An 18,223-nucleotide genomic window follows, 5' to 3' on the forward strand; every position below is an offset into this window, starting at 1 on the left:
ACTTTATTATGTTTTAATTTCCACTAAACATATCCAAGATTACCATTTTAGGTTCTGGCTATATTAACTATTCCACCCAAGAGACTGAGAAATGTACTTATCTTTGGGTAACAAGTAAATCCAGAGAATTCAAACTAGAATCACCGTTAAAGAAAAACCAAGAGGATCAATAAACTCATTAAGCCAAGTACATGTTGCCCTTTTTGTCCAAGTTTCCAGACTTACAACTTCGAACAGGCCCAAGCACTAAAGGACTTCAGACATTTTTAGGCCGTTAACCCTCAGTGTAAACCACTCGGAGGGGTGGAATTGCCTTTCCCAAAGTAATCTGTCTTCAGTTCTCCTCAAAAGACCATTCCTCATCTCCAATTTGATGCCAGCTTCTCTATTCTTGGTTTCAAATAAATTTAGAATCCAACCAGTTTCCCCGTTGGCCAGTAACTCCCAAGAAGTCACTGTACCACTAGGCAGGCGCCATCAAAGCTTTGGCAAAACCCCAGCCCCAGCGGTCACCCCGATGGCCAGCACTGGAGGAAGAAGGGCTAGAGGGACATGGGGGCTTCCCCATGAACTTGCAAACCAGCGAGCTCCCAACACAGACATTTACGTACCTCCTCCTCATAGTCAGAGTCACTCTCCTCACTGTCCGATCTAGGGGCAACTTCATAACTACAAGAAAAGGAGTGGGGAGGAAGAGGAGGCTTAGTTCTGTAAATCATAATAAATATACAGATAGAGAGAGAGAGGACAGAGAGATAAAGCAGCACATTCTATGTACAAATGACAAAGGCAGGTAATAACTTTAACAAAGTTCAGTAAAGATCATGCTTCTTTAGTTCCAAGATTTTGCAAGGACCACAAAAACCTAAAAAGCCAAAGAACATAAATAATTCTGCTTTAAGGCCTACCCAGGATTCATTTCCAACCAGGCATCCAGCTGACTTGCTTTGGGTGCTTCTGGGCCAAACAGGACCTTGCCGGTTTCTGTGTGAGTCACTTTGACAGGGAGGTCGCTCATCTGACTGCTCTCATCTATCGGCTAGAAAGGGGAGAACACAGCACCGCTCAGGGTTGAGGCAACGCCAGCCTCCCTTGCAGTTAAAGTAACAAGACCCAAGTTCCACCAACTGGGTGCATGCACCAAGGCTCTGATTAGTACCTAGAAGGGGGTGGGAACCAAGAGGCACACTGTCGAGAGGGCACACAGTAGAAGCAGCAGCGCCGGTGCCATAGCACCTGCTGTGCTGAGCCCCTGCCTGCCCTCAAGGCCACCACGGCCTCACCAAGCAGCCGCAGAGTACCACGGTAACATGTAACTGAAGTAACAGTGTAGCTCTGGGAAAGGTTCTCCAGTCTTCCGGAGAGCTGGTGAGCCACCCAGCATCCTATTAAGACGTTCCCCTCTTACTTATATTGGGCAGAGTTGATTTTTGTTATTTGCACTAAGAACCCCCCCCGCAAAAAAAACTCCAGATAAGGACAACTGCAAAGTCACAGTTCCAGAGAGAATAATGGGAAGGGAAACGGAATTATAACTTGCATCATCTCATCATGCCTGGTTTGGCTCCTGCAGAAACTATGTCACTTAACCAAAACCACAGGGTACCTAGCCCAACCATGGGAAACTGTGAATGTGATAAAGCAAAGGGCTCTGCTCTGCTCATTGGCAAATGGACCAAGTCTGAGCTGACGTCCATTATTAGGCTCTCAGTGAAAACTGGCTTGCTCAGAAAATGAAGAAAACAAGCAAAATTGCAAAGGCTGTGTTTAACCTACTTTAGAGAACAAATTGTTTAAAGGGCCCAAAAATGGAGTAATCCTATGCAAATGAATGCTTCTGTTAAAGGGTGACTGCCCTTCTAGGAGCAGACCCCCGGGCAAGGCGTTTGTATGGAAACGCTTGATTTGTGAGGAGTTCAACTTATCTATTCCCTTCAAAGTAATAAAATTCAATGTTTACACAATTCATTAATTTCAAAGAATTTTTCCTAAATTATTCTTATTTGGAGTTAAATAAAAATGATAGGAAAAGTAGTATACTGTCAGTTATCTTCCGTGTCTTATAGGAAATGACCCCCCCTTCAAAAAATTGGTTCCTTCCCCCTTCTCCCTCAACAAAGCACTGTCAGAATAAGAAACAATATATTAGCAATTATCCAGAAAAATAACCTTTAAAAAAAAGGAAAGTCTGACTCCAGACTGTCTTTTTTTTCTTTCATGTGTGCTGAAGCCATGGCTGTGACACTGTGACTCCGCACATCACGACAGCACCTCTTCCTCATTGAGGCAGAAGGTCATCTAGATGCTCACGCGATAAAGCAGGAAATACACCGCTCGCTATCGCCTCCCTTGGAAAAATCATATTCCATTATCTTGAACTATTACAATACAGCTTGTTTTATTGCTTATGCCCTGCCTCAAAGAAAGCTGGGGCTCACTGTAGCCGGGATTCGAACTTTGGCAAAAACACGGAATGAGCACAGCGGAGTGTGATCAAAACGTTATTTCCAAACAAACCGGGCAAGATGTCCACTTTGCCCACTTGAGCAAACGGAACATACACGTGTTAAGATTAAAACAATAAATAAAGGTGTATGTCACAGGCCTGAGATCAGTAGCTAGTTTTCCCAAGAGATAATAGGAGAGAAGAGGGCAATCACACTAACACGTTAAATCTCTCCCTGTGTGCTTGTTAATTACAGACTGATGTGAGGCATGCTTTACCTAAGGCTGGGCTTTTACAAATTAGAGTTGTTTCTTAGTGCTCTAACATATAGTATTCTTCCGCCATAACAGCCCACTGAGTGTTTCTTACGCATTAGACGTTTATTCGGGTCCTTTCTTTCCCTGTGATGACTTACAGTGGTTAAGCAACATTTATTGTTCAAGAGGTCTCTGCACAGGATAGTGGTTTCAGCCTTCTTCCTGCCACCAGGCTGTTCACACTCACAATACGTCATGGACGCACAGTGATTCTAGAATGGGAAGAGGCACCCCTCCACCCACCCTAGTCCTTCATCTGTGAGAGGAGAAGGCGGTTTGGTTTGAAACAAACTCCCTTCCCATCCTGCTCTGGGGGGATGCCTGCTGGCGTGAACCACGGGCACAGAACTGTGAGTTTTCAGAGAAAAAGACATCCACTACATCAATCATTGCATTCTTGTGATTCAGAAGAATACTAAAAATACTAGGAGAGAAAATTTAGAAATATGCTGATGAATCTACAGAGGCTACAGGGTAAGCTTATAGAAAATGTCAAAAAAATAAGTCACCAAGATACATAAATCATTTGGCTTCGGGAGTTTTGAAATTTCAAACTGGAAACAGACTAAGGAAACTGGGTCATGTTTTATGCTTTTGTATTATTTACGGGGAAAACGTAACTAGAGAATCACAAGATTTTTTATACATTCGGTATATTCATAAGCACATGCCTATATGTGCACAGAAAATTCTGGAATGGTACACATGAAACTTAATATGAGTTGATTGGCAGTCTGGGCTGGAAGATGACTTTTCAGTGTATCCCTCTTATGCTCTTCTAATTTTGTACTATGCTAATGTACTACTATTTTTACTTAAAAATGAATAGCTGAGTAAAAATAAAATTAGTACACACAGAGAATGGTGCACCTCATTCAGCAGAGCACAGTAGAAATGGAAGCAAAAGCCCTTACCTCTCCATCTGGTCCCAGGGCGGACTCTCCTCCCTCCGCATTCTCTTCAGCCTTCTGCAAAACAATGCCAAACGTTATGTGTAAACCAAGAAGGTGGGTACAGGAAGGACCTCGTGGTAACTCTGTGATATGTGACTGCATTTCATTTCTACTCATCATCACCTAACAAAGCTTAAGCATGAATGCCTTTTATTTGTGTTTCTCTTCACTCCCTGAGACAAAGTGTGTATTTTATTGGCAAAATGAGCTTTCCTCCCCTGGGCCCTTTTATTTGATTGAAAGCTAGCTGTGATTCAGGCTGGCCCACTCCAGGTTGGTGGACGGCGTCTTCTAGGACCCAAAGAGCTCAAGCTGTGATAGCATCAAGACAGAGGTCAGAATCTACAGTGTCCCCCGAGTGAAGACTAATCTTGATGCAATCAGTGAGACTTTCCACCCCCTTAGCACGTTTTCTAAAAATGTCCACTCATTTCAGAATGAACTGTGAACTGCTCTTGGGTCATTATACAAAATCATACAAAATTCTGTGAGTTCTCTGAATGTTTTTCATTCTCCCTACTTGGCTTTCATAATTTACAGTATTGCCACAGTAGGCATGTGGGGGAATTCGATGCAGGCACTGTGATCTCCTGAAAAATTCTGTCATCTTCCATTTCTTAAATATTCCAATATCTTAGCGCATTAACCTCTATGTGCCTCAAAGACAACCTAAAGGACAAGCTACGATGATGTCATATTTTGTGCATGCCCGAGAGAGCCTTGTCTGCAATAAACACAAAATAGTCTGAAATTTCTCACATTTACAACCATCTTTTTGATAAGTGAGATCTTTAACATCACCTTTACAGAATCCTTATTTTAAAGTTATTCTGTGTAGTGCAATGAAGGAAAAAAAAAAACCAAACTTTACTCATTTCCTTTATCAAGACATTTAAGAAAATGAGCTTTCCTCCCCTGGGCCCTTTAGTTAATTAAAAATATACATAATGATACAGAATCGATATTAACTCCACTTTGTTTACTTGAAGCATTGATTGTGTAATACATTTTTGCTTCCCACGAAAATAACTCAATTGTTTCTTGACAAAATAGCTTTTACGGAATACATTTAGTATTGAAAATCCAGCCTTTTGTCCATACTGAAGAAGGGCACAGTTCCTGTACATGTTTGAAATTTCTGAAGTTCTTTTATAATTTTTCTGCAAAATAGCCATGTATTCATGTACGCCAAAGCGCAAGGCGTTAAAAATACACCACTTCCACCAAAAAGTAGGAAATGAAATGCTCCCTCTGGTTATGCTTTCCCAAGAACTGGATTTTCTATTTATGCCACCCCAAAGTGAAAATATTTACAAGCTCAAAAGGAATGGCCAGCATCGAAAAGCACCAGGCCCTCTGTTTAGGCTAGGGATACAGAGAACACCACACAAAGGCTCAGAGAAGGACCCATCCCTACTACCAGCCCCTCTGAGTATTCCGCTTTTGGAACTCGCAGGCACTATATTCCGGCAACACTTTTAATTAATGGGAGAAAGTCAATTAATACCACTATTCTTTCCATACAAATCAGAAATAAGCCACTGATTTGGCCAACAAAGAAAATTGAATGAGACAATGAATAAGCCAATTTCCAATATCTAGCTAGTGGAACTGGATCACCAGTTCAATGAATAGTACATTAAAAAGCTTCAAGGACCATAAACAATAAAACCGAAATTATTCTAAAGGATACTCTTCTATAAATATGCTGTAGACTAGCTAGAGTGTTATCTACAAACCGCCTCATAATCAGACCCTTCCATTACTTACAATCCTCTAAACTAGTTTTTAAAATTCCGTTCAGTATTACAGTTGAAAGGCAATGTAATATTAGATTTAAGAAACTTGGTTCTGGAATTATCTGTGTGATCTTGAGCAAATCTTCTCTGTGTCCTGGTTCCCTCTTCTGTAAAATAGGGAAAGTAATAGTCCCTACCTGATCCGGCTGCTGCAGGACCGAGTCACTCTTTCAATATGTACAACCCACTGTGACGTGTAATATACACTGCCACTGTCAATTTCCACAATGTAAAAGAATCAGTGGTAGTCCAAGGGCTCTTCTTCCATGTCTACCTGAGGCTGACTATAGTGCAGTCTGATGACTGCTACATAAGGTCACCACATGAGGGATTTCTGTCTGATTTGCTCACTCAGGTATTCCCATACCTACAAGGGGTCCTGGTGTTTAAAAGACACTAAATAAATATTTGATGGATGAATGAATGAATGAAAGCACCAAGAACAATGCCTTCCACTTACCATACACTCAATGAATTATCATTATTGTAATTAAGTGCCAATATATGTGTAAATCATAAAATAGTTAAGAACATACACGCACTCCTCACTGAGCTGGCACTCTGCGACTTCTCTTGCATGCCCTGGATTTACACCCAGTTTGGCAATGTTATTATATGAGGCGGAAGCCAGGTGGCAGTCTGTTCTCTGGCAAGAGATGTCAAGCTCTCCCGTCATGCTTTGAATTCCTTCAGTTTGGGGAAAATCTCTGGTTGGTATGCTTTCATAAATCCACATCCTCACATCAGATTGGTGCTTAACATTCAATTTCCCTCCCTGCCCCCCCCCAACTTCTCTTTTTTTTTGTTCACAATCAGTGCCAGATTGTGACTGGTGCTACCACTGGAGATGACCTTGGACAGACTAAGCCCCTGGTGAAACGACCTGGTGCTGATTGCGGTAGCAGCTACCTGAGGAAGTTTTATAGGCAGTGAATCTGTATCGTGTGACTGCAAATTTTAACATCCTATCAATACCACCAGCTGATTCCTGAGCTTATTTCTGTTGATTTAAACAAAACAAAACAAAAAAGCCCACTGCAGTTCATCCGTAACTGGAACTAAAGGAACTCTGTAGTGGCTTCTTCCTACCTGCAAAAAGTTGGAAACTAATTATGCTTATGGAGGGAGAAAGGAACGTAATTTGGAAGCGGACACAAAACAAATTACTCCGAACGAAAGACTATTTGCCTTCCTGATTTCCTAGACCAGTGTCAATTCCTACCTTCCCTTTAGGAAGGTTCAAGCACAAAGCTATGTGCAGCTACCCAGCTTCCTTGCAGAGGCCACATAAAACAATCAGAGACGGGTGAGGTGGGAAAGGAATCCCCAAACACAAAAATCCCATGCAATGTGAACTCAAGAGAACGGGCTTCATTGGGTACCTTATGCAGACTACCACAACACAGGCCACAAATAGCCTCACTCCGTAAAGAAATAGTTCTGTACCAAGTATTTTACAATCTACATGATAAAGTGACCACATTTTATCCCCAACAGGTGTTGTTATAATATGCTGAAACGCCATTCAAATGCGCTGGCATCTTAAAGACCCGTTCTGCTTCGAGGAAAACCTAAGATTTTCAGAAACCACCACTTGGGTTATTTTCACTGTCACTTAAGTGGACCTTTGAGCATTAAGATAAGTGATCAGGCAATAAAAAATGCCCAAGAATATCAAATTCACAGGCAATTGCACGCTACTTAGGTTGTGCCTTGCAGAGAAAACCAATTCCAACATTTTGACTCGAGCAACTGGTCAATCCAGTTAAGCAAGGCTTTGATCCAAACTCCTGGTTTCACTCATTTTGACTTATCAAATAAATCTAATTATCATGGCATTGTGTTCTACTGCCTTTACAATAGTCACTATACTCAAATACCCAGAACTGCCTTAGAATCTTTCTTTCACCTACAAAAATCTCCTTGTAACTGTGGTTACCAGAGGGGGAAGCGGGGGAGGAATAGATTAGGAGTTTGGGATTAACAGACACACGTCACTATATATAAAACAGATAAACAACAAGGACCTGCTGTACAGCACAGGGAACTATATTCAATTTCTTGTAATGAGCTGTAATGGAAAAGAATCTGAAAAAAAATATGCATAACTGAATTGCTTTGCTGTACATCTGAAACTAATGCTGTAAATCAACTATACTTCAATAAAAATAAGAATTAAAAAATAAAATGAACTACAAGAAAAAATCTCCTTATAGAGGAAAACTGCAGTAAACTAATCATCTTTGGGGAAAAGACATGAAAGAATTGAGAAGGCCTGGAGAGTAACCTGAATTTAAAACAAAGGTCCCAACAACATCCCTACTTTCCATTTGATGCTCTTCTCACCGAAAATCATACCAAGAGGTCTTTCTAACTTTTTGATATTGAAAGAAAAATAAAAACACATTTCTTACCACTACATTGATCAACACACTAGACCAGAAAGGATCCCCCCCCAAAACATCACAGACCTGAGATTCACTTATAACAGCGTCTGATGAGAGAGAAAGAGATTAAAACACATTTCGGAAAGAAAACCAGAGACCACGATGAAAACGAGGTCTGGCCTGGCATTCCCCGTGGATTCTGAGAATGCTCCCACTGGCATCATGGGTTTCCAAGAAACGGCACAATAAATAACGACAGCGTGGTTCTGCTGGTATACCCCCATTGAAAGACTTGGGAGAGGCAATGAAATATTTATTTTTGGCCTGAAGTCAACAGCCAGGGAAGTTGAATCCCTGAAAGGACCTGACTCTTAAGCAGTAAGTTTAGGGGCAGGGGGCTGGCATGGGCTCCCAACCACAGCTTTAAGGGAAAATACACCCTAAATCTCTGTAAGAAATACCTTATTATCACTAGGAATCACTGGATATTAGAGGCCAATAATTAGAAAAGACTCTTTGCAGGAGCTGGGGAGGGAGAGGTAAGCAGAGTCCACCAAAAATAATAAATCCTCATACCCCACTGCGGCCTCAAGAGTCAAGGAGCCTGGCATGGTCCTGAAAGACATCATACCTAAATAATTAACTGATCCTCACCTAGAGAAAAATGGTGGCCATTCATTTTCTCAACATCACAGAGAATATACAGTAAGGGGAAAAAGAAGATTTTATTTTCAAAAAAAACCCCTATAACCACATTTCAACTATCACGATCCTATATTTATACCACGAACTGCTTGATCAAATAACAAATATTCACTGAGGACATACTGTTTCCCAGGGAGCATTCTGAGCACTTCACATCAACTCTCCTATGTAACCCTCACAGCAAATCTAGGATGTGGGTACTGTTCCTATCACCTTCTTGCAGATCAAAAGACGGAAGCCCTGGGTAATAGATGGGTAATTAAATGTTTCTAATGCAAAAGATTGCGTACTAATGCGATTTAGACAGTGGTCCAGTTTCATCAGTTAGCGTGTTCAGCCCTATTTGTACACTCCCGGTGGCCTTCCCAAGTCCCACCCCCTTTTCCCACCTGTAGTTCCCCGGTAGAGAACGCTATGGCAGAGAACAGAGACCTCCAGGTGATGCTAAGTGCACGTAAGTGTGTTCATCCTGTCACACAGCAGACACTGTGCCGCATAATGAGATATTTCAACACTTTAAAAATTATTCCTCCTCCTTAAGTAGATACGCAGAGTTTACTTCTTTTTCTTCCACTTCAAGAGCATTAATGGAAGGCCAGCCTGAGAACGAGAAGCCTCAGAGTGATTTATAAATGTACACTTCACAGAAGCGGCGCCCACGGTGAGAAGACAAGGCGCAGCAAGGTGAGGAGAGGTTGAGGGAAGCCCGCTCCACACTTCACTAACACCAAGTAAACACGACCCACTCCCCAAGAGAGGAAAAGACCTTCTCTCACAGTGCGGCAGTTCTTTCAACATTGTACACTAGTTTCACACAAAGTAAAAAGTAACCCCTTTCCCATTAAATGACAAGGTCCGCCACACCCGTCTCCAACAGCACAGTTCTTCGAGCAACTTGTATCTTAGTTGTCCCACAAGTGTTGCTACCAGCTCAATGCTATGAGTTCACTAGAGAAGTTTTCTCAGAACAAAGATTTAGTGATGCCTTAACTTAGTTTAAAAGCAAAACAAAACAAACGCTGCAGATGGGTACAGCATGACAATGCATTTCTAGGGGCAATGCTGAAAGGGGCAGCTCGGAATCTGTACGCACCCACGATTTCCCTCCGCAACAGAGAAGCCGGAGCCAGCAGCTCTCAGTCACTCACTCTAATGGAGGGGAGAACTACAGATAATCCAAAGTGTCAGGTAATCAGCTTTTGAAAGCATCCATTTTCTTTGCCCTTGAATTAAAGTACATCTGGAATTGGGTAACTCACTTTGAACTAAGTCTTCAAACCCTGTGAGGCAGTTTTCAGAAAGGACGAGGAAGGAGCCCAGTGTCTGTCTGTCCGTCTTTATCCCATTTCGCCCAGCATGATGGCCCAGGACCTTCCAACACAGCCTGATCTCCTCGGTCCTGCTGAGGGCAGGGAGGGCTCAGATGCTAGGCATCCTGACAGCATGCCAGGGAAGAGGGAGAGGGCTGGTAATAAAGTCGTAATTCTGCACATGCGATCACGTGAGATCATCAACGGGAGCTGCCCAGAGACGGCCACCAGGCAGACCGCAGTCGCTTTGGCACCTGTTATTTGTTTGCCAGGAAATCAGGCCCCAGTGTGACTCCCTGCTTCCTTCACAGCATTCGTTACAGGTTATATTTATGTATTCAGGTGAGTATTTGATTAATGTCTGTCTGTCTTTCTCTCTGATTACATTAAGAGGGCAAGAGTGCTTTTCCTCACCACTGCACCCTCCCCCCAGCATCTAGGACACTAGACATAGTGTTCAGTTAATATTTGCTCAGCAAATGCATAAAACACAAGGAGAAAGCGTTATGAGCAAACCTGAACGCAAGAGTTAGCAGGTAGAGAGCCAGCCTATAGGTGATGTGCACTTGGCAGCACCATGAAGAATACTGTGACAGGTTCCTGCTCTGCACAGACTAACAGAAAAATTAAAGCACAGTCACGACCACCCAATTATGTATCTTTCTTTGCCTAAGACGACACAACAATCTAACGTTAGGGCCAGAATCCATTAATCAAAACCCCGAAGCTCCAATCTGGGCCACTAGCTTTAAATCACAAAGAAATGCAGAATACGCATGTTAGTACTAAAAACATTAACCGTGACCTTTTCATGACAGCATCCACAGGATACACCTCAGGACTGGGGCAACGAACACTGCCATTTCCTGCGGTCCACCTACAGAACGTTATAGGATCTGTCTGCCACGTGCTCTTCACAAAGGCAACCTGAAAATCTCTGAAACGTCTTTCTAAGTCAGAAACTGGGAGCTGGAATTCTGCAAAGTCTGTGATGCTACTTTGACAAGAAAATGAGGTATTCCTCACCAAGGAAATGTCAAAACGGAAGCCCTGAGTCACCCCTCATTCACCTGCACAACAAGGGAAGCTATCTTATGCTAAAGAAATGAGGTGGAGGAGGCTCCTTCTCCGTCATTTATTCCTCCCCCTTAATTATGAAACAGGTATGAGAATTCAGGAGCCATAAAGTTAATTATTTTTTGAAAGACACTTTGTTCAATCATTCAGTGCAGAGAAGGAGTGATTAAATGCTACCCATCCTCAACCTTCACAGTTTTAACCAAGACTTTCCGTTGACGTTCATACCCGGGCCAATCAGAACTGACTATGAAAACAAAACATCAACCGAAAGCAACATTACCAGACTACGTGAGCTTCACAGATGATCTGTACTCACAGGTCTATACAGGGAAGGTTGCCGGTGAATGGAGACACAATATCCGCAGGGCAGAGATTCGAAACCTTACCCTTTGCCTCTCATGATAATTAGCATATAATTTAGTAAGACTGTTTATTGTTTTCTGTAATTCATCTAAAACCCTGACCTGCACATTTCCCTTAGTGTGACCACAGGGCAGCTGAACCAAATGAACAATCGCGCCATCGCTCTCCGTCCAAATAATCAGGCTGGAATACGTTCTCAAAGTTCCCTAAAGCTACCTCTTACGTCTTCCTCTGGCTCCTTTCAATCTGTACACTGCATTTTCATCTTCATCTTCATTCCAGTTTCTTAGCTCAGCAGTCCCCTGCCTCACTGGCATTGCATTTGAGCCAACACTTCCCTGTGTCCATGTTTTTCCTTTTCCTATTGACAGTGTATACTTAATCTTTGAGTACTGTGTGCAGTGGTGGAAATAAACATATGAACCGAATATACATTCTGTCCACGATGTGCTGCCAAGTACACCTCACCGACTCTTTCACGCCATGGCCACTTATATCAGTAATGACTACAATACAACCATTGAAGTCTCCCATTAATGTAGTCTGGAGTGCGTATTAACTAAGAAGACGTGCTCAAGCTGGTTCCTGACCACACGTCCCCAACTCAGCTGCAGCCACCCCGGCGCTCACCTTCTTCTTCCTTCTCCTCTTCTTCTTCTCTTTGGCTGCTTGGGCTTGCTTGTGCTCCCAAACCAGGTTGGTCAGGTTGGCCACATACTCATCAGTCTGCTGCAGGAGGTAAGCTAAACGCCTGTCTTTCTTTTGATCAATCAGCTTTCTGTAGCCCTCTTCATCTTCTGCCTATTAAGGAAAGGAGAGCGTGATCAGAACATCATAAAAGTCTGCAGACAACGCCTTTCTCCACTCGTCCCTCTCCCCGACGGTCTGAACTTTGGTGGTGCGCGCAGCAAGCCTGATTCAGACTGCTCATGTTCTCACACCCTGTCTGGGACTGGAAAACACATGGAGGTGCAATGCCTGCATCCCCGGACACTGGATTCACGGCAAAGTCAGCACACATAACCACACTATTTACGTGATGTGATCAAGCCCTTTGAGCCAGCCCTTTGTTCTTCTGGGTTTAACTGCACAAAAAAAAATGTTAAAATCTGACAATCCACCGTCTGAATCTTACTCTGAACTTTGTATTTTGGTGGTGGGGTGAGTCTAGCTCAGCGGCAGAGCACATGCTTAGCATGCATGAGGTCCTGGGTTCAACCCCCAGAACCTCCACTAACACACACACAAAACCCCAAAAAACTTGACTCCTGCTCCACTGCTGCTCTTCCCCCAGCTCCTCTCTAGAAATCCCAAATTGGATTGTCTTGAAGCAACTCCCGGACGTTCATTCTTAAGTATTTCATTCATAAGTATTTCAATCAGTACTTCCAGAGGCAAAGGATCAAATACGATTTGACCAAATAACTTCTGATACTTAAAAGTATTACAAACACTGCAGCTGATAGGAAAGGTCAAACTAGGGGGATTCTGGTCACAGCTCGGCACTGCCTGATGGGCCCAGGCGACTGCAGACAAGTCATTCAGCACCTGAAGCCTGATACTGCTGAGCAACAAACCAGATGCAGGACTTCCACCTCCACCCCCCATTAAGTAGCACTGTGAGGTTAAACAGCATAAAAACTCTGATGTACTCCAAGCCATTTCAAGAGAAATCTGTTTTTACACATCCTGATAAAAGAACATCTCAAAAATATTTTCCCCAAGGGATGCAGGATAAAAGGAACGCGCCGCAAAATCTTCAAGCGGCAGCTCGATTACAGAGAGACTTAGGCTCTTCAGTCCAGGGGTGTCACTCCAGCCTTTGCCCAAGTGACAGTAGCTCCGTCACTCTGTCGAGCTGCCGTCCGCCCCACAGATGAGCATGAACTTCCAATGTTATTATAACTCTAATTGCTTTTGGTTCTGGTTGATCTCACTTGAAGAAAGAGCGATAAAAAAAACCTTCAGTTTCTCTTTTATCTGTATATTCCATCATTTAATTGCAAAAATTAATGATTTGCAAATGCCTAATCATTAGTGTCAAACCAATCTGGTACTGAAGTTCTAATACAGCTTCACTTCAGTCGAATCAGACAAATTTGACAGCTTACTGCTCAAATTACTACAAAATGGTCTCCCCGGCTAGTTAGCAATCTCTTAGATAGCTGTCCCCCTCCAAAAAAAAAGGAGGAGGCAGGAGAAAATGGTAAGATTCAGTAACACCTGGAATCAGAGCCTTTTAAAAGCTGAAATCAAAAAAAAAAAAAAATTAATGATAAAATGCAAACCACAGTATCAGCAAGGATGTGTATGTCCCTTGGAATTTTCCAGCGACGTAATTATGGGCTGAGGCTAATGATTTTATCTTCACCAATACTCAAGCATTACATCCCAGATAGAATTTACATGTCTCCTATCAATATATATACCACAAACACTTTTCTAAATCCACGGCTCTGAGGTCCAATTCTGAAAATAAACAGTCAACAGAACCCAATACACAGGCCAGTGATAGAAACCAATTCGTTCTGTACTTGGATATGCAATAAAAAAAGTAACAGTGGAAATAAAATGATCCATGAGCCTTTGATAATAACATGGCTATAACCAAAAAGAGCAACATTTCAAAATTAACTTAAAAATCACTTTTTGAGGGGAGGGTATAGCTCAGTAGTAGAGTGTGCGCTCTGCGTTCAACCCCCAGCACCCCCATTGAAATAAATAAGTAAACAAACCTAATTACCCAGCCCCCTCCCCCAAAAAAGAAAAGAAAATCACTTTTTTACACTGTTAAAGAAAAAGTTCTGCCATTAACAAAAGATAAGCAGCAGAGGCTTCAAAACAAGAGAACTTCCTAGATTCTAAGACATGACTTAATGAGATACTCATTCAAAACAACTTGTGTCATTAGCCTCAAAGGGGCAATACTTTAAAAAGAATGTACTTCCACCCTTCCAGATCTAGTTATTAAAACTCTTGCAAAATATAGTACCTGCCTTTATGCGAGAAGCTACCATCTGAACAGCAGTGCCACCCTAGGACATGGGAACACCATACTCATCAGGGGGACCCCTAGATTTGTGGCACAGCATTGTCTAGGGAAGAGAAGATATTTTTACTCCACCCCTGTGAAGTTCAAAGGAGCAGATTAATATATTTGATAAGCAGACTTCACTTTCTCCCTCTGCTATGGCATGTTCAACATTCTCAGTACAGATGGATGTGAGGGGAGCATCCTGGCTTCCTGGAGGCAAGCCCCTTACCATCAATCTTCGCATTCTCTCCTTTTCAATCCTCTCTGTCTCTTTCTTCTGCTCCCTCTCAGTGTTGGCGTGCCAAGTTGCCACCGCTTTGGAAAGCTTCTGGATCTTCCCGGCCACAGACCGATGGTACTCCTTAAAATCTTTTGCATGTTGCAAAATACTGTTCAGGTATTCCTAAAGGATCCAAACCGGGGAGAAGAGAAGGCTTGAAATTCAGTTCCCAACATGATGTGAGGTTTCAACACAGTCCAAGAACACTCTCAGTGAGTACTGAGTAGCAATGCAAGACTAGAATCTATTTTGGGATAGGTGCCCTGGTGTGTCTCCAGAGCCGAGCTGTGGGCTACGGGGCGGTGGGAAAGATAACCTCTCAAAGTTTGTTTTGGTGCCAGCGTGTGGAAGAGAAGCCTCTCAGACCTTGAGGGTATGGTCACATGAAAACGCAAAGATCAAAGAGTGAGAGAGAGCTCCAAGATGGAAAGCCAGTCCCTCTCAAATAAACCCGAGGGAGGTGGGTATTTCCAGTGAGAATCACGTTATAAAAGCAGTATTTCCTCTGCTCTAACTTAAATACCTTAGAATTATGACTCAAAATAAGTTTAAAGGAAGCTAAAATCCTCGTACATGATTTGTACCCACTTTATAAATAAAGGAGGGGAAATGTGTATCTTTATTTACACTAAAATCCAACAAAACAAAACTAAGTAAGGCACTAAATTAAGTACAAACAAAATTTATAGGCTTATGACACACAATCAGATCCTACCTCAAGTATTTCCAAATCCCTAGAAAGGAATGTTTTAAAATATCTGCCCCTGTGAACCCTCCAACCGGGCCCTTGAAAAGCCCAGGATACTATATTTATATTTGTTATAAAAATAACTGTTTGTCCTCTTCTTTCCTTCTCCAAGTTCCCTCTTCCCTAGGATCTTGCTCTAGGAAACCCACCTTTGCCCGCCCAGTCAGCAGCATCCCACAGGGTTAGGATATGACACCTGATTGGGATTCAGAAAGCAGCTTCCTCCCCTCTTATCCCACTAGGGACCATTTGTGTGACCTCGGGCAGGTCACCCACGTCCCTGCCTGGGCCTGTTCCCTCATCCATGAAGTGGGGTGGTCGGTCTGTGTAAGCTCCCAGGATCCTTTCTGTGATGCCCCCACCGCCCACAGTGGTCCATTTCTCAGTGGTTCTGACTCCGCCCGGTTACCTCGCTGGGCACCTCTGTCAACGCGAGGGCACCCAGGGCCCAGGCCCAGATACCTGGTGCTTCTGCCGCCGCTTCCTCTCCTGCTCGATCTTCTGCTGCTTCTCCAGCTTCTCCGTCATGCGGGCTTCCCTCAGGGTCTGGCGCTTGCTCCGCTTGTAGGCTTTGGAGTTGAGCGCGGTCTCCAGGGTCGTGTCGCGACGCATGCAGGCCACCACCTCCTGCCTCAGCTGTCAAGAGGGGAGCAGTCAGCTACCTCCTCACGTGGAGGCCGGACCCCTGTGCCCCGCCCCGTGCCCTGCTTCCACTGAGTGGAGCAGAATGGGGACTCCACTCCCCGAGCTTCCCAATCATGGTTGGCCTTTTAGTAAATGAAGGGACTAAACGGTGCCAGTATTGTCCAGGCTGGTCTAAGTGTCCTTTCCGGACAATTCAGATAAAAAGCAAGGACAGCACTATAAACAGTGAGTAAGTAAATAAATAAATGAATAAGTAAAAAGTGGGGGTTGTCTTGGTTTTTAAATAAACCAATTCATTCTATTTAATTATTCTAATGGTATTGATTAGTTAATAAGCTTTTGAAATTTTTTTACTTCATTTTAAGTGCCCTGTTCACGTTCTCTCTGTGTTTAATGATTAACATTAAAGAGGCTGTGCAGAAAGAACGGTAGAATTACTTCCTGTTCATGGGTGGTAGCGGCAGGTACTCAAACAATGTTCTTTCATCATCTCATATAAAAGACAGGAAATACTCGTTTGGACTTCCTCCCACTCCTAACAGTGGTATTCTCTGCAAGATACTCATATTTTTCACTATATCATGGACTTTTCCTAGATTATCATGAGTATAATATCTCATGTATATTGTACGCTGTGTGGCTGCAGAGGGTGGGGGATTGGAAACGTGCATTAAAGTAAGAGTTCGGTTGAATCTGGAAATATACTTGATTAATATTCATTTAACAAAATGCTTCTTACTAATCACTTTATCAAGGCGTTTTATGAAGTTACCTATAAGAAAGAAGCAAATGGGATGCAGAAAGTTTTTTCTTTTTCTTTTCCTTTTTTTTTTTTTTTTCGTTTTTAATTTAAGCTCTAATCTACTCTCACAAATTTATGGCCAAATAAGTAGCCCCTAACCACCACTATGCCCTCTCGTGATATTATAACCAATAAGGCAGATGTATTCCCAAGTTCATATGACAACAGCAAAAGGAGTGGCCTTGTGATTTCAGTCACATCCTCCAACAGACCAAGTCACGCAATCCAATACTTCCAAACTACTTGCATTCATTAATAATTCATTTTGCCCGCCCCGAGACCATCACCAAACAAGCCCATCTGACTGGCAAGGAAATGTTCCTTTTCCCCTCTGGCTAACTGAGGCCATTTGATGACGAGGGGACCTGCAGCTTTGGGGTTCAGAAGGCAAAACTCTCCAAAGTGCCAATTAGCTCTACTTCATTTCACTGGTCTCCTACTGATTTAGCAATTATAAACCAGACCACTATGCTGGCCTTTATTAATCAGTGACTGCCAAGGCCGAGCAAGAACAATAGATACTAATTTACTGATTAGTCATTTTGGGGTCTGATGGGATCAAAGGCTCCAAACGCAGGTTCCAATGAATAACCAACAGTTACAAAACACAGTTTTACGTATTTCTATAAATGATGGGCTATTAATTTAGTAGAGTGCCTTTCATATTTGTTAAAGTGATTTTCATATTCATGGCTAGGATGTTACACCTCTGTTTACAGAGAAGCTCTGATCTATCACTGTCTTGTTTTTCTTTGAAATCACAAAGGCAAACGAGCTATCCCATTTGCTCTCAAGGTTTCATCCACAGTAACAAAAGGCTGTAACTCTGACTTTGGAAACCATAATACGGGAGAAAAAAAATATCTCTGGTACAGAGAAGAGAAAAATAGAATAATAAGCAGTTCATCTTCATTACTTTTAGCTCTACGCTACCAGTCTAAAGGATACACTCTTTTACTAAGTTTATGTCTTTATAACAATATTGAACAGACTTAAGGAAACACACAGATCACACCCTGGAACAATTACGTTTATTTCCTACATCTCAGATGCACCGGGAAAAAGATATTACCTGACGTTGGAAATTGAGTAACCGAAGTGCTTTCAGTTCCACGGTTGCTTTGGTTCGTAAATCTGGTGGCAAAGAGCCAGGCAGGTTTTCCAATTCCTGTATCCTATGGGCTATGCGAGCCTGGAGCCTAAAGGAGATAAGAAAATGGGGGAGGCGGGAGGTGGAAATATACATTACAATCGAGTCTTAAATGATAGACAACAATCCTAAATTTAAGTTCATGGCAAAACATATTCCAGATACTGATGGCCGATTTCTGGTGCCCAACTAGATTATCTGATG

General features: G+C 42.6%; 1 protein-coding gene across 7 annotated transcripts in view; it reads right to left on the bottom strand.

Moving 5' to 3' along the window:
- SMARCA2 (SWI/SNF related BAF chromatin remodeling complex subunit ATPase 2) overlaps positions 1 to 18,223 on the bottom strand; it is a 164,626-nt gene that overhangs the window by 110,439 nt on the left and 35,964 nt on the right. For all 7 annotated transcript variants that reach the window (XM_074361638.1, XM_074361640.1, XM_074361639.1 and 4 more), the window contains exons 6-12: positions 17,942 to 18,068; positions 15,885 to 16,058; positions 14,624 to 14,797; positions 11,991 to 12,161; positions 3,678 to 3,731; positions 909 to 1,039; positions 612 to 669 (exon numbers count right to left, since the gene is read on the bottom strand). In XM_074361638.1, the coding sequence (XP_074217739.1) occupies positions 612 to 669; positions 909 to 1,039; positions 3,678 to 3,731; positions 11,991 to 12,161; positions 14,624 to 14,797; positions 15,885 to 16,058; positions 17,942 to 18,068 (889 nt within the window). The remainder of the gene's footprint in view (positions 1 to 611; positions 670 to 908; positions 1,040 to 3,677; positions 3,732 to 11,990; positions 12,162 to 14,623; positions 14,798 to 15,884; positions 16,059 to 17,941; positions 18,069 to 18,223) is intronic.

The sequence above is a fragment of the Camelus bactrianus genome, chromosome 4 (assembly GCF_048773025.1).
Source record: "Camelus bactrianus isolate YW-2024 breed Bactrian camel chromosome 4, ASM4877302v1, whole genome shotgun sequence".
Classification (NCBI taxonomy): domain Eukaryota; kingdom Metazoa; phylum Chordata; class Mammalia; order Artiodactyla; family Camelidae; genus Camelus; species Camelus bactrianus.